General features: G+C 37.6%; 1 protein-coding gene across 1 annotated transcript in view; it reads left to right on the top strand.

Annotated features, from left to right (window-relative positions):
* SGCZ (sarcoglycan zeta) overlaps positions 1–16010 on the top strand; it is a 1114082-nt gene that overhangs the window by 695379 nt on the left and 402693 nt on the right. The window contains exon 2 of the mRNA XM_040243171.1: positions 10978–11172. Coding sequence (XP_040099105.1) covers positions 10978–11172 — 195 coding nt within the window. The remainder of the gene's footprint in view (positions 1–10977; positions 11173–16010) is intronic.

Raw genomic sequence — 16010 nt, forward strand, 5'->3', positions numbered from 1 at the left:
TTTTTCCCTTTTCTCCTGCTGTGCATGTGTAACAGTGCTTGCCAACCAGCTTCTCATGCTTGTGATCTTAGTGTAAATGCTGCTCACAGCCACCCATGTTGTTTTATCTCTCAATGATGACGCAGTATGAGTAGGCAAAAGACTTTCCAGCTCCTTCAAAATTGCTTTAATGGCTAAGTTTTTCTGTTAATAGCGCATGAGGGGGTCTGAGAATTGAGTGACTTCAATATTAGGAGCCTAAATCCACATCTATGGCTAAATAAATGCCAAAAACTGTGATGGGGAGTTTTCATCCAATTAACTACTGGAAAAGTGTTTTCTATATAAAAGTCCTTCCTTTTAGAGTGCATGCAGTATGTAAAATAAGCTCAGAACAACGACTGGGTCATTTTCTGTGAATGTCCACATTTTTCTAAAACTTCTATCCTTCTGAGAATGTGTTGCCCTTTTAATGTCTATTTGGGTTTCTTTTTTACTGTCAGACTTGGCTAGAGTCCTCTTCTATTTCCTATCTCAAGAGGCAGCACCATTTGACTAAGATATCTTTCATCATTCTTGAAATTCAGTTGCTAGGCTGCTGCTTTTCCAGGCTGTAAACCCTGACTACAGCATTTTCCATAAACCAACTGGAAAAAAAGGACATTTTCTTAAATAGCAAATTTTGACTGTCATTGTGTTGAAATGTGCCTTTGAGAATTAAGTATCACAGATAGGGAGAATTTCCGATTGCCATGGTAAATGGACTTTACGGTACTGTTTTCACTCTCTCTCAACATTAGTAGCTGTTTAGAGACTCATTTTCTGGGAACAGAATACAAAATGCCTTTCTACTGTGTAAAGTTTACACCATGCAATTTGGACACTTCAAGCATCTTGTTTTTTTAATGATATTTCCAGCATGTCTTTTAAAATGAATTCCAATATAAATACTTAATACAGCACTGAAGGAGGGGACTGCTGGCTTTGAGGTGGAAGATCAGTGTTTTTTTTTTAAATGAGTCTTTTTACCATTTAAAAGGGGAGGAGAACTTCAGCATCCTTCTTTTCTACTCCCACGTTGTTCTTAGGTAAGTCAATGTAATATTCATTTGAGAGCTGAGGAAACTGGGGCCGAGGAAGGCTGAGTGACTTGCCCTAGGATGCACAGAATAGAATGGCCAGACTGGGATTACAGCCTGGCACAAAAATCTGAGACTGCGCTTTACTTGCTGTGCCCATTCCTCATCTGAACAAATAACAGGCAATTGAAGTGTTAAATCTAACATGATCAACAGTGAATGAGCAGTGACATCAACAGGATTTACCATTTCTCCTGGAATCTAAGCTACTCCCAGTGAGGAAGTTAAGGGGTTTTGGAAGTGAGATTCAATTTTTATGGTCACAAAGATGTTGCATATTGCTTCGTGAATGTGCCAAGTGCTAGCTTTGTAATTAGAAATTAAAAGCAATTTCCCAAATTATCTAGCTTATTTTCTGGAAGACACATGCTTCTCTTTTATATTCATATTTCCCATAACAGAAACACAGGGAGCAAGTCTGAACAGAAAAGAGATTCTTAATTTATATTTTAATTTTAAGGAATGAAATAGTGAGCTAAAAAATAATTTGCTTTTTCTTTCCAGTCTTTGTGCTTTTTCTTTTCAGATGTGCTATATAAATCTCTGTGTTATATCCAGTACTGATGTGTGTAGTATTATAAAAGTGTTTTATTAATAATATTATAAAGCATTGTATTAGTAGTATTATAAAATGTGGTATTTTAAAAACAATTAAATCAATTATATGACTTGAAATATAAAATTAAGTTCTTTTTACAACTTTATTATCCGATTGACAATTTAGTGATATAATCTAGACTGAAGAAAATAGGTTCTCAATACTTGGACTTGAACTAACTTTCTACTGTCCTCAAGCTTTGGGTAAAGTCTTAGAGTGCCTTTTCTCTTCCTGATAAAACTCAAATTTTGAAAAGTGATGATTTACAATCCACTTTCACACTTCTCAGTTCTCACTGCTACTTTCAAATCGTTCAAACCCTCTCAATCTTAGGGTCCTGAGGATACAAACGTATGACAGTGTCACTCGGTCATCCTTTCACACGATATTTCTTCCATAAAACAGAGCATTTCATTTATAGCTTTTATTTTTACCCTTAATTTAGTCAATCGCAATTTCAAACATTTATCTCAGGCATTGTAACCTCCCTCAGTCTCTTCTCTTCTTTCTCTCTTCTCACAAATATTAAGGCATGTCAAATAATTTGTAGCTTTTCCTGCATATTCAGAGAGAGGCCATATGTAATTTTATTCAAAAATGCCCTCGTTTCTCCAATCCCAATTTTAGAAAGTAAATAATAAAACCTTACTGAAAGTGCGGAAAGACTGTGGGATTGGAAAGGAGAAATGGTACTTATACCTATACGCCGAAATTCAAGTAAAGCAAGTGTGTGGTGACAGAGCCTCAGATTAAGTATGCTGTGGAAGAGGGAATCTCAGAGCAAACTTTAACCACAGCACAGATAATTTCAGATTTCTGTACACCGATGTGAGTCAGGATACTAGTACATAAGTAAGATGAATTATTCTTGTTGAATTATGATCATTATAACCTGTCTGTTTCCCCCACACACACACCCTTTATGGATCACAGTCTTGTCTTATTGTGAAAGATATTTGCCTTACTCAATCAATCTATGAGCCATGCCACGCAGGGCCACCCAGAACAGACAGACCATAGCAATATTTCCAACAGAACATGGTCTACTAGAGAAGAGAATGGCAACCTGCTAGATATTCTTGCATAGAGAACCCCATGGACAGTATGAAAAGGCAAAAAGATATGACATGGGAATATGAGCCCCCTGGTCAGAAGCTGTCCAGTATGTACTGGGCAAGAGTGAAGGGCAATTACTAATAGCTCAAGAAAGAATGATGTGACTGGTTCAAAGCAGAGACAGTGCTCAGTTGTGGATGTGTCTGGTGGTGAAAGTAAAGTTTGATGCTGGAAAGATTCATGTCGGTGTATGGCAAAACCAATACAATATTGTAAAGTATTTAGCCTCCAAATAAATAAATTTATATTAAAAAAAAATTGCATAGGAACCTGGAATGTTAGGTCCATGAATCAAGGTAAATTGGACATGGTCAAGCAGGAGATGGCAAGATTGAACATAGATATCTTAGGAATAAGTGAACTAAAATGGATGGGAATGGGCAAATTTAATTCAGATAACTATCATATCTAGTACTGTGGGCAAGAATCCCTTAGAAGAAATGGAGTTGCCCTCATAGTCAACAAAAGAGTCTGAAATAGAGTACCTGGGTATAATCTCAAAACTGAGATGCCTTGGTTCCTTTCCAAAGCAAACCATTCAACATCACAGTAATCCAAGTCTATGTACCATTCACTGATGCTAAAGAAGCTGACAAGTTTTATGAAGACCTACGATACCATCTAGAACTATCACCAAAAATGATACCCTTTTCATCATAAGGGATTGGAATGCAAAAGTAGAAGTCAAGGGCTATCTGGAGTAATAGGAAGGTTTGGCCTTGGAGTACAGAATGAAACAGGGCAAAGGCTAACAGAGTTTTGTCCTGAAAACACACTGGTCTTAGAAAACACCTTCTTCCAGCAACACAAGAGATGACTCTACACATGGACATCACCAAGTGGTCAATACAGGATTCATGTCAATGTATGGCAAAACCAATACAGTATTGTAAAGTAAAATAAAGTAAAAATTAAAATTAAAAAAAAAAAGAAATCAGATTATCAGATTGACTTTGTTCTTAGCAGCCAAAGATGGAGAAGCCCTATACAATCAGCAGAAAAAGACCTGGAGCTGACCGTGGTTTCAGTCATGAGCTCCTTCTGCAAAATTCAGGCTTAAATTGAAGAAAGTAGGGAAAAGCACTAGGCCATTCAGGTATGCCCTAAATCAAAGCCCTTATGGATATACACTGGAGGTGATGAATAAATTCAAGGAATTACATCTGGTGGACAGAGTGCCTGAAGAACCAAGGACAGAAATTGGTAACACTGTACAGGAGGCAGTGACCAAAACCATCCCAAAGGAAAAGAAATGCAAGAAGGCAAAGTGGTTATCTGAGGAGGCTTTACAAATCGCTGAGGAAAGAAGAAAAGTGAAAGGTAAGAGAGAAAGGGAAATATGTACCCAACTGAATGCAGAGTTCCAGGGAATAGCAGAGATAAAAAGACTTCGTTAAATGAACAATACAAAGACAGAGGATAACAACAGAATGGAAAGAGTCGAGATCTCATCAAGAAAATTGGAGATCTCAAGGGAATATTTCATGCAAGGATGGGCACAATAAAGGACAGCTTTAAATGGGCAGCTGTAAGGATCTAACAGAAGCAGAAGAGATTAAGAAGAGGTGGCAAGAGTATACAAAAGAGCTATATAAAAAAGATCTAATGACTCAGATAACCAAGATGGTATGGTCGTTCACCAAGAGCCAGACATCCTGGAGTGTAAAGTCAAGTAGACCTTAGGAAGCATTACTACAAATAAAGCTAGTGGGTGTGGTAGAATTCTAACTGAGCTATTTAAGATCCTTAAAGATGAGGTTGTTAAAGGACTGCGCTCAATACGTCAGCAAACGGAAAACTCAGCAGTGGCCACAGAACTGGAAAATGTTAGTTTTCATTGCAATCTCAAAGAAGGACAATGCCAAAAAGAATGTTCAAACTACCTTATTGTTACACTCATTTCACATGATAGTAAGGTTTTGCCCTAAAACCTTCAAGCTAGGCTTCAGAAGTATGTGAAAACCAAGAACTTCCTGATGTAAAATCTGGGTTTCAAAGAGGCAGAGGAACCAGAGATCAAATTCCCAACTTTCACTGCATCATGGAGAAAGCAAGAGAGTTCCAGAAAAACATCTTTCTACTTCATTGACTGTGCTTAAGTCCTTGACTATGTGGATCACAGCAAACTGTGGGAAATTCTATAAGAGATGGGAGTCCCAGACCACCTCATCTGTCTCCTTAGAAACCTGTATGTGGATCAAGAAGCAACATTTAGAACTGAACATGGAAAACCTGACTGCTTCAAAATTGGGAAAAGAGTGTGACAAGGTTGTATATTGTCACTCTGCTTATTTAATTATATGCAGAGTACATCTGTGCATAGAAATGCTGGGCTGGAATCAAAATTGCTGGAAGAAATATCACAGCCTCAGATATGCAGATGATACCATTCTAAATGGCAGAAAGTAAAGATGAACTGAAGAGCCTGTTGATGAGGGTGAAAGAGGAGAGTGAAAAAGTTGGCTTGAAACCCAACATAAAAGAACTAAGATCATGGTATTCAGTCCCATCACTTCATGGCACATAGAAGGGGAGAAAGTGGAAGCAGTGACAGTTTTTCTTTTCTTGGGCTCCAAAGTCACTAAGGACAGTGACTGAAGCCACAAAATTAAAAGAGACTTTCAAAGCAGTCATGTACAGATGTGAGAGTTGGACCGTAGAGAAAGCTGAGCACCAAAGAATTGAAGCTTTCAAACTGTGGTGATGGAGAAAACTCTTGAGAGTCCCTTGGACAGCAAGAGTATCAAACCAGTCAGTCTTAAAGGAAATCAACCCTGAATATTCATTGGAAGGACTGATGTTGAAGCTGAAGCTCCAATACTTTGGCCAACTGATGTGAGGAGCTGACTCATTGGCAAAGACCCTGAGGCTGGGAAAGATTGAGGGCAAGAAGAGAAGGGATGGACAGAGGATGAGATGTTTGGATGGTATCATCAACTCGATGGACATGAGTTTGAGCAAACTCCAAGAGATGGTGAAGGACAGTAAAGCCTGGCATGCTTCTGTGAGTGGGGTCACAGAGTCAGACATGACTTAGCAACTAAACAACAACAAATATATTCCCACCTTGTTGCCCCCAGTTGCCTGAAAGTGAAAATGAAAGTTGATCAGTCTTGTCCAACTATTTTCGACCCCATGGACTATACAAGTCCATGGAATTTTCCAGGCCAGAATACTGGAGTGGGTAGCCTGTGCCTTCTCCAGGGGCTCTTCCCAACCCCTGGATCACACCCAGGTCTCTCACATTGCAGGTGGATTCTTTACTAGCTGAGCCACAAGGGAAACCCAAGAATACTGGATTGGGTAACCTATTCTTCTCCAGTGGATGTTCCCGACCCAGGAATTGAACCAGGGTCTCCTGCTTTGCAGGCAGATTCTTTACCAACTGAGCTATCAGGGAAGCCTTTTGCCTGGCTGATCTTTTGTCACCGACACTAGCTCCTTGTCCACCACGTCTCTGAGAATGCACACCTCAGCTAGTATCCCAGGTTTGTCACCTCAACTATTGGCCCCAATTTAAGTACCCTCACTGCTTTTCCACTTTCTCTCTCATATCCTTCAGATGCTTCCCTGGTGGCTCAGATGGTAAAGCATCTGCCTGCAGTGTGGGAGACCCGGGTTCGATGCCTGGGTTGGGAAGATCCCCTGGAGAAGGCAATGGCACCCCACTCCAGTACTCTTGCCTGGAAAAAACCACGGATGGAGGAGCCTGGTGGGCTGTAGTCCATATGGAGTGGCAAAGAGTTGGACATGACTGAGCGACTTCACATCTGTCAGATAAACTCTTTCTGGTCCCTGATTTAATACTCTGACAACAGACTTCATATTCTCATCTGAAATCCCATTCTTTTGTTCTTCTCTACTCCTCAAAAAATGTCCATACTCTCCACTTCTTCAATTTTTTTTTTTTTTTCTATTTAGCCCATTCTAGTTAGGGCTTCAAATAGATCATCAAAGATCTTTTGAAATTTTCTTCATAGAAGATATCCATCATTCTAATTTCATCTTATCTGTTACATCCTTTGTGAGGCATTTTCCTTCTACTACTTTTAAAGTAGTTCCTCTCCTGTCCATTATAACACCATGCGTATTATCTTCATACCATCTATCACTATCTAATATTTCATTACTTGTATAATGAATCCATTATACTGTTGTAGTTTTCATCTTCAGAGAGCATTACTATTTGAGGTGCTATTTTATATATTTATATGTTACTTGTTTATTGTATTTTCCCTAACTATCTGAAAGTCATGAGTGCTGCAAACTTGAACACTACTTGCACATATTTGTCACTAAAAAAATATTTTATCAAATAAAGGCCTACTTCTGCCTGGAGTCTCAAATTCTGTGCCCTGGTCTGAGTATATACAAAACATCTAAATAATGAGTCATGTAGATTAGAATATTTATAACATTCCCTTGGACTTAATGTTTTGGACTGTTGTCCCCTTCTGTGAGGCAGGGGAATAATAGCCAATGGACTCTGATACTCTAATTTCTCTCCCATTCCACCCAGCTTAAGTAGATTTTACCAGAATTCTCCAGAGGTGAGTTAGTAGTGATCAACTATGTTTAAGTCATTAGCGATTAATGATTAACTCATTCTAGTCTTTATACATTAAATTATTAAAAATACTAAACAAAATAACGCTTTCTGAAAACTGTATTTTCCATGCCTTTGGAGAAAAAGCATGGAATTGAAAAATTCACAAGGTCTAGTTCTGTTATGGAGAAGGAAATGGCAACCCACTCCAGTATTATTGCCTAGAGAATCCCGTGGGCAGAGGAGCCTGGTGGGCTGCTGTCAATGGTGTTGCAGAGTCGGACACGGCTAAAGCGCCTTAGGAGCAACAGCATCTGGTTCTACTGACCCATGCGTCTTTCGTCTAACCTCATAACATCTTGCTGCAAATTGTACTCACGTTTTGAAAACATATTTCTTTGTAAAAGCAAGTGCAAAGTCCAGATTTAAATCATCCCTTCCTTGACCTGAACTTTCCTGGTGGCTCAGATGGTAAAGAATCTGCCTGCACTGCAGGAGACAAAAGTTCGATCCCTGGGTTGGGAAGATTCCCTGGAGAAGGGCATGGCAACCCACTCCAGAATTCTTACCTGGAGAATCCCTGTGGACAGAGGAGCCTGGCGGGCTATAGTCCATGGGGTTGCAAGAGTCAGACACAACTGAGCGACTAACACTTTCACTTTCTTTTCCCGGAATTAAAGGAAAGTGAAAGTTGCTTTTTGCAACCCCATGGCCTATACAGTCCATGGAATTCACCAGGCCAGAATTCTGGAGTGGTTAACCTTGCCCTTCTCCAGGAGATCTTCCCAACCCAGGGATTGAACCCAGGTTTCCTGCATTGCAGGAGGATTCTTTACCATCTGAGCCACAAGGGAAGCCCTGAATTAAAGGAGACAGAAGTAAATGCATTTATCTTAATGTGAACACTGATAAACATTGGAATCCAAGAAGGCCGAAGACTTCTTTGACATTAACTCAGACTTGGTTATTTGATTCTAATGAATGCTATTAGACATAAAATCTGGTATGAAATAAATTGCAAAACTGTGATACTTTCTTAAGTAAAGTTAGAATTTCTTGAATTGATAAAACTTTTAATTAACACATTTTTCATTTTCTTGACAACCTTTACTCTTGGCCTTTTGTATGCTATTTGCTTTTTCAAATTGTTAGAGACTTTTGATATGTATATATACTGAATTTCTGTTGTTTTCCCAAAAAATCAATTTTGTTACTGAAGGACTATTTTCTTTGTAATGTGTATTTGTTTTATTTCAGAAACTTATTAAGTTCTCATTTCTTTTATAAGGAATGGTATTCTCACCTTCATGTCTAAATGGAATTTGTAGGAATAGAAAAGTCTAAAAAGGCAGTCTGCTGCATTGTGAGATTAAAGGCAATGGCTGGTCTGAATAGTCTTATTGTTTTACTGTGACTTCAGAGACCAGCTTCACGGGGGATGGTCTCCGATCAGACTTCTGGACTCTTCTGCTCCCCTGTCATGTCCGTGCTCCCTCTTTTCAAGAACAAGGCTCTTCCCTGTTCTTCCCTCCCACTGTGGCAGTCCCTAGAGTTCCCTTTATCGTCTTCCTATTGATAAGTTTTCTACTTTGTAATCATAACCATTATCAGAACTATAAAAGCTCCACCAAAATCTTTAGGCAAAGTGAATTCCTGTGGTATGCTGTCACCTGTTATGTAGCTTTACATTTCGTAGCATTTTGTAAGTTAGACATCACCCCTCTAACTGGAATTAGGAAGTAAAGCTTTTTGGTACTTTCAAGGAAATGTTAAAGATTAACTCAAATAATAATAATGACAATAAAAAAGGTAATTTTTTATATTATGAAAGAGTTTGTTCTTAATCATTTAGTCATATTAGTTCTTCTAATACATTTAAAATTATAATTTAACATAAGAAGCCATTTTTATTACATTACTTAGAAGTGGAACAGTGGTAAAGAATCTGCCTGCAATGCAGGAGACCTGGGTTTGATCCCTGGGTTGGGAAATCTCCTGGAGAAGGAAATGGCAACCCACTCCAGTATTCCTGCTTGAAGAATCCCATGGTGGAGGAGCCTGGTAGGCTACAGTCCATGGGGTCACAAAGAGTCAGACATGACTGAAGTGATTTATCAGCAGCAGCCTAATATATATCACTCATAAAAAATTAGAAAGATAATATTTAACAGTGCATTAATGTAATTTGAAATTATAGCTCTAAAATAAAAAGAAAATGGGAAAAAGCCATATAACTTGGGATTTCTGCATTTCTCAATATACAGTTCAACATTTTATTTAGTATAGGATTGGTTCAATAAATATCATAAATTAATAATTTCACATTATATGTTGGGACTAAACCAATAAATTTGATTCTTTATTAATGTGGTTTTTAATTGTTATATGATTTATTCAGCAGTATTTCTGTTGATGTAGTCATTATTTATTGCATGCACAAGAAATCTGAGAAAAACCTAAAATTAAAAAAAAAAAAAGCTGAGCAACTATTGTCCTATAGAAAATCATATTTTATAAAAATTAAAGTTTCCATCCTCCAGGTGATGAATACATTGTTATGAAAATTGTAAATAATGTATTTGCTCTTTGAAAAAACTCATTTAACACCTAAATTTGTATACCACCAAAGAATATCATATCCCATTTTCCAAAACTGACTTTTCCTAGTATCAACATATTATGTTACAGGATAGTGAATATGCAGTTTGTTCTTTCAGAGATCAATTTTATACTGATAACTCATCAAAATGCAATCAAAATAAATAATCAACAAAGTTCTAAAAATATGTTTTATTTACATAGTTGCTTTCCTAGTGGCATGATTGATTGGTAAAGAATCTGCCTGCCAATGCAGGAGACGTAAGAGAGGTGGGTTTGATCCTCCCTGGGAAGATCTCCTGGAGGAGGAGTTGGCATCCCACTCCAATATTCTTGCCTGGAGAATCCCATGGACAGAGGAGCCTGGTGGGCTACAGTCCATAGGTTAACAAAGAGTTAGACACAACTGAGCATCTGAGCACTGAGCACATCTATATAATTCTAAATAAAAGTGATTTTCTCTCCATAGGTTTTTCCAAACACACTGACTTTTTATTAAAGCACATACACTGAACTAATTATATCTTGCGTTTTTAGATAAAGTCCCCAAAATGCATTATGATACAGTTGGCCTCTGTCTACTCCAAAAATGGTGAAACTTATTCCAAGAGTAGCACAGCTGATAATAAAGTTGCTGGGTTTTAGGCAAATGGAAGTAGAGCTGAGAATCTTCACAGACTCCCGAGAGAAAAGCTAGTGTTAAGATTGGGCAAACCCCACTGGAAATACTGTATCTTAGAGATATAGTATCTAAGAATGTTAAAAATCTTAGAATGTTGTATTTTAGAGATATAACAGGTAGTTAAATAACTCCAAAAATCAAAACTGATGATAAGAATTTGAAGGGCCTGCAATCTTGTAATGTTAATTAAACAAATTAATTAATTTTCATTACTCATCTTAATGAGGACCCACTGCCCATTATTCTTAGATATCTTGTGCCTTTTGATTTAACAAGTCATTGACTTTATCTTTGAATGCTTCTTTTCCTTTTTTCTCAGATGACGCGAGAACAGTACATACTAGCCACACAACAGAATAACCTGCCAAAGGCTGAGAATGCGCAGCTTTACCCAGTGGGAATTTATGGATGGCGAAAGAGGTGCTTATACTTCTTTGTCCTTCTGCTGTTGGTTACCATGATAGTTAACTTAGCCATGACAATTTGGATTTTGAAAGTGATGAACTTCACTGTGGTAAGTACCACCATGATTTAATAACAATTGCTTTGGTTCAAGGAAGATAGAGCTTTATTAGTTTTTAACTGAAAGTTATTCATCTTAATCTTTACAAGTTTGTCTTGGAATTTTGAAGACTGTCATATGATATTTTATGACTGCATTCAATGTAATTATAATACACATATATTACTCCCTGCCATTTGAGTGTGAAGGGTGTAGAACAGGAGACAGCAGAGTATATTGATTTATTAGGACATTAGAAAACTTTTAATTGATCAGCATGAATTGCTTGCTAAACCTGGGAATCTAAGAAATGAGTCTGCTTTTAGAAACAATATTTCACATTAAAACTAATATTGTAAATCATAAGTTCCTTGGAAATACTTTATATACCACTCTATATTTGCTTTGTAGATAATATACTACATGGTCAAATCTAAACCTTGGAATTTTCCTGGGCTGCATGGAACAATGTCATTAATTATCATCAGATGGAATCTTACCTTATCAGAGAGCATGGTATCTTATTTTATCAGATACCATCTTTTATGGTAAATGATAAACTAGGAATTAAATTGCTATCTTATGAAAATTAATAATTAATAATTAAGCCAAACCATTGTATAATCCATAGATGAATTCTGCCTGAGTCTTGACTGTGAACAGCAAACCTCTGAGGATGTCTTATGCAGATAAGACAAAATTAGCTGTTTTCACAAAGTCTAGTTTAGCCCGTTTCATGTTTACTGGCTAAATTCTTAAATTTCTCTACTCTGCCTTTAAACCATTCTGCCTTTGCTTAGAGACTTCAGATATCTTCACATCCAAGCAGGTATCTTTCTTTGCTGACCAAATTACTATTATTCTTTAGAACTCTGCATCCTCAGGGTGCAGGTAAAGCTGGCTATTTAACTTCACTGATCTTCCTATGTGGGGCTGCCTTAAAAAAAAAACAAAAACTCTGCTGTGTATTGATTTAGCAAGGGTAGTTTCTTTCTGACTTCACTAATACCTAATTCTAACTAGAAGTAGAATCTCAAAAGAGAAAATGAGTTCAGCATCTGTCCACAGTGTAGGGCACTGCAGTTGTGTGCAGTAGGAGCCTGGGGGGCAGGTGGCCTAAGCTTCCAAAGAGGAAACAGTAAAACTCTGCAAATCATGATAAAACAGCGTATGCTCGCGAAGAAAAAAGAGCTGAGCAAAAGTTTCCCTTTTTTTCCCAATAGAGTACACTTTTTGAAAGGTGTGCCTCCAAGAAAAGAAATGAAAGACAAAGAGATGGACAGGATTCAGTGTGTTTTAGGATTGGAGAAAATAACTGCTTCCTAGACATGGATGCAAGTTCAGTGTTGCTGATCAAGGCCTGTGAGCCTGTGGATGGCTAGAAGTGGAGTTGGAGGCTGGTAGCAGAATGACAGCTTTATGAGGCTCTGGTAACACATTTGAACCATTATGGAGCTGGCTCAGGAGCTGGCTCATCCCCGTACCCAACCCCCTCCTCCGGGGGCGGGGAAAGCCTTGTGAGTATTTGACACTCACTAGCTCTACCTGTAGAGCTCTACCTGCCGGAGAAGGCAATGGCACCCCACTCCAATACTCTTGCCTGGAAAATCCCATGGACAGAGGAGCCTGGTAGGCTGCAGTCCATGGGTTCGCTGAGTCGGACACAACTGAACAACTTCACTTTGACTTTTCACTTTCATACATTGGAGAAGGAAATGGCAACCCACTCCAGTGTTCTTGCCTGGAGAATCCCAGGGATGGGGGAGCCTGGTGGGCTGCCGTCTCTGGGGTCGCACAGAGTCGGACATGACTGAAGCGACTTAGCAGCAGCAGCAGCAGCTCTACCTGTAGTCTTTTTGTTCTTCTGAGCTCTTCTCCTGTGTTTACTTAATCATTATCTGGGCTTCATTTACAATTCATATATCACACAGTAGGGACAATGTATACACCCCTGCAGATTTTTTCATGCTCTCTTTTTTTTTAGTTCATTTTTTTTAATTGAAGGATGATTGCTTTACAGAATTTTGTTGTTTTCTGTCAAACCTCAACATGATTCAGCCATAGGTATACATATATCTCCTCCCTTTTGAAACTCCCTCCCATCTCCCGCCCCATCCCACCCCTCTAGATTGACACAGAGCCCTTGTTTGAGTTTCCTGGGCCATACAGCAAATTCCCCATTGGCTATCTATTTTACATATGATAATATAAGTTTCCATGTTACACTTCCCATTCATCTCACCCTCTCCTCCCAGTTGCTGATGGCAACTTCTTCAACATCATTTTTCTTAAAAAACTGTTTTTTTTCCTTAAAGAGAGGAAGAGTAGAATTTTCTCCAAGTCTTAGAGTTTTAACCATTATTTTTCTCCATTAAAAGACATTTTTTAAAAGTTCATGAAAAATAGGATCAACTTTCTCACCTTAGGGAGTCTTGATTCTATGCAGTGACCAGGCTGCAGGAATTTTGAGATGTACATTTCTGAAGCATGTTTAAATTAATTAAGGAAATAAACTTAAATGACTAATTACATGGCTTCATGCATCAGCCTCCCAATACCTTGCCACATGCTGAGGCCAAGGCTGGTAAGCCAATCAACGAAAATAATTGAAACAGTCATCTCTGTCCTCAGGATCCACACAGGCCATCTCTGTTACCTATGGAGCTATTTAATTTGAACCCCAGCTGGCCAAAATGTAAATCTCAACATATGCCTTGGGATAATGAAAAGGAGTTTATTTCTATAGGAGTCTTGGCTTTTATTTTAGACATATCTTTCTCTTCTTATTTCTTAAATCACATTTTATTTTTTTAATCAAACCAGAAGGCTATCCTTCCTTTAGCTATGTAAGCTATTTATGTATATCTGAAACAAATGGAAATATAAGGTTGTAATTATTGTTTCAAGATAATTTTTGTAAAGTAACCTACTCTATCCATGCAGTGACTCATAATGGTTTAGAAAAAATCCAAATTACTAAAGTATATGCAGATTTTAGCAGTCCTGAATACTATACATTAGATTAAGTTATATGTAGTTGAAAAGTGAAATAATTTGTAATCATCTTACATTAGATCAGTAAAAAAAAAAATCAATTTAATGTTTTCACTAGTACATTAGGACTATATCTATTTCTAGCATGAATACCGAAAACCACTTGCCTTACTATAGTAAGAAATAGTAAATAGTGTGTAAGTTGTTTGGGGAGTGTTATTGATCTGCACAAAATGTATTTCACTTTCATTATAACTGTTGCCATCTAATACATGAAAATATGTGGCTGTTAACATCTTTTATTTGAGCAAACTGGGCATGCTATTGCTATCAAAATATTGTGTTTTCAGCACAGCATGTGTAGCTGCCAACCTGTTTTATGATGCATCTTGGAGTCCATCATTATGGTCAGTATTACACATGATCTCTCTGGTTGATACAACCTTATTCTGTTTTTCATTTTGTGAAAAATAATATCACTTTGCTATTGAGATACCCAGCTGCAGAGAATCAAGACAAAGGAAATGACTTTATACTACAGGGTGAAAAACTGAGGAGAGATATAAACAATAATTTCCTGGCTATGAGAGTTGATAAGTGTAGGCATGAGTTGAAGGGAGAGATTTTGAAACATCATTCTCTCAAGATCAGTATAACCCAATTATATGCTTTTGTTGTCGCTCTTTGGTTGTTTATTATCTTTGTGATTCAATAGAATGGACTAATCCAGCAGACCTATCAAAGCAGGCATTCTGCCCAGGCAATAGTCTTTTCTTGGTTCAAGTGTTCACAGTAAGTGAATTAGCGCTATATTTGAAATTTGAAAATGAATATAATAATGAAGTATCCTTTTTAGTCACAAGAGTACTGAGTAAAAGTTGGTGGCATCCAACCGCAACTTAATTTGATTAGACACATTAACTAGCCAGCAAAAGAAAGCATGGGCAAGTTAAGTGCCATTTACGGAGTGAAGATGAAGAGGAAAGTCATGAATGTTGTGACTGAAAAGTCAAGAGTACCCAGATGTGGAGAATAATTGAAACAATCAGTTAGTTGAATAAATTAGGAAAAAAATTCTTAGGGACTTGTATGATGAGTGAGATGAATGTTGGATGAAAGAAAATCCCAGAAAAGGACCTGGGAAATTTTTAGTTCAACCACCCATATGTTTGTTTCTAGCATTCTCTCTACACCATTCCCTCCATCTAGTCACTCAGTATCTGCTCAAACCCTCATTTGGATGATAAGCAAACCATCCCATTAAATGACTGGCTAGTTTTGTTAACACACTTACACATATATACACTTATTTACATAGAGAGGGAAATGTCAGCCCACTCCAGTATTCTTGCCTGGGAAATCCCATGGACAGAGAAGCCTGATGGCTACAGTCCAGGAGGTTGCAGTGAGTCAGACATGACTGAGCATGTAGTCACAGACACATATAAACATTGAGGATAGAGAGATCCTGGGTCATATTGTATTTTAGTGTCTAAAAATGCAGATATGTGTGAGACATTCTTATGCAGTTCGTTTGGTTTCTTTAGTTGCCACATACTTTTTTCATTCCAAATATTTTCTTTATTATCTATTTAAAAGTATATATTTAGAAGATGATCAGCCTTTTTATATCTTTCTGTTTATGGCTGTTGGCTGTGGAGTCACTATCTTTTATCATACTTTCTTTTCTTTTAGTGTACCTTTCTGTAGTTGATATTGCATACAATGCTATATTTATTTTTTAAAAAACAAGCTAACAAATGACAGTTTAATATAAACTATTTTCAAGGCACTGTCATTGAAACATATATAATTGATACACAGTATTTATGAGGACTTTACACATTGGTTGAAAA

Source organism: Oryx dammah, unplaced genomic scaffold (genome assembly GCF_014754425.2).
Source record: "Oryx dammah isolate SB20612 unplaced genomic scaffold, SCBI_Odam_1.1 HiC_scaffold_7, whole genome shotgun sequence".
NCBI lineage: Eukaryota > Metazoa > Chordata > Mammalia > Artiodactyla > Bovidae > Oryx > Oryx dammah.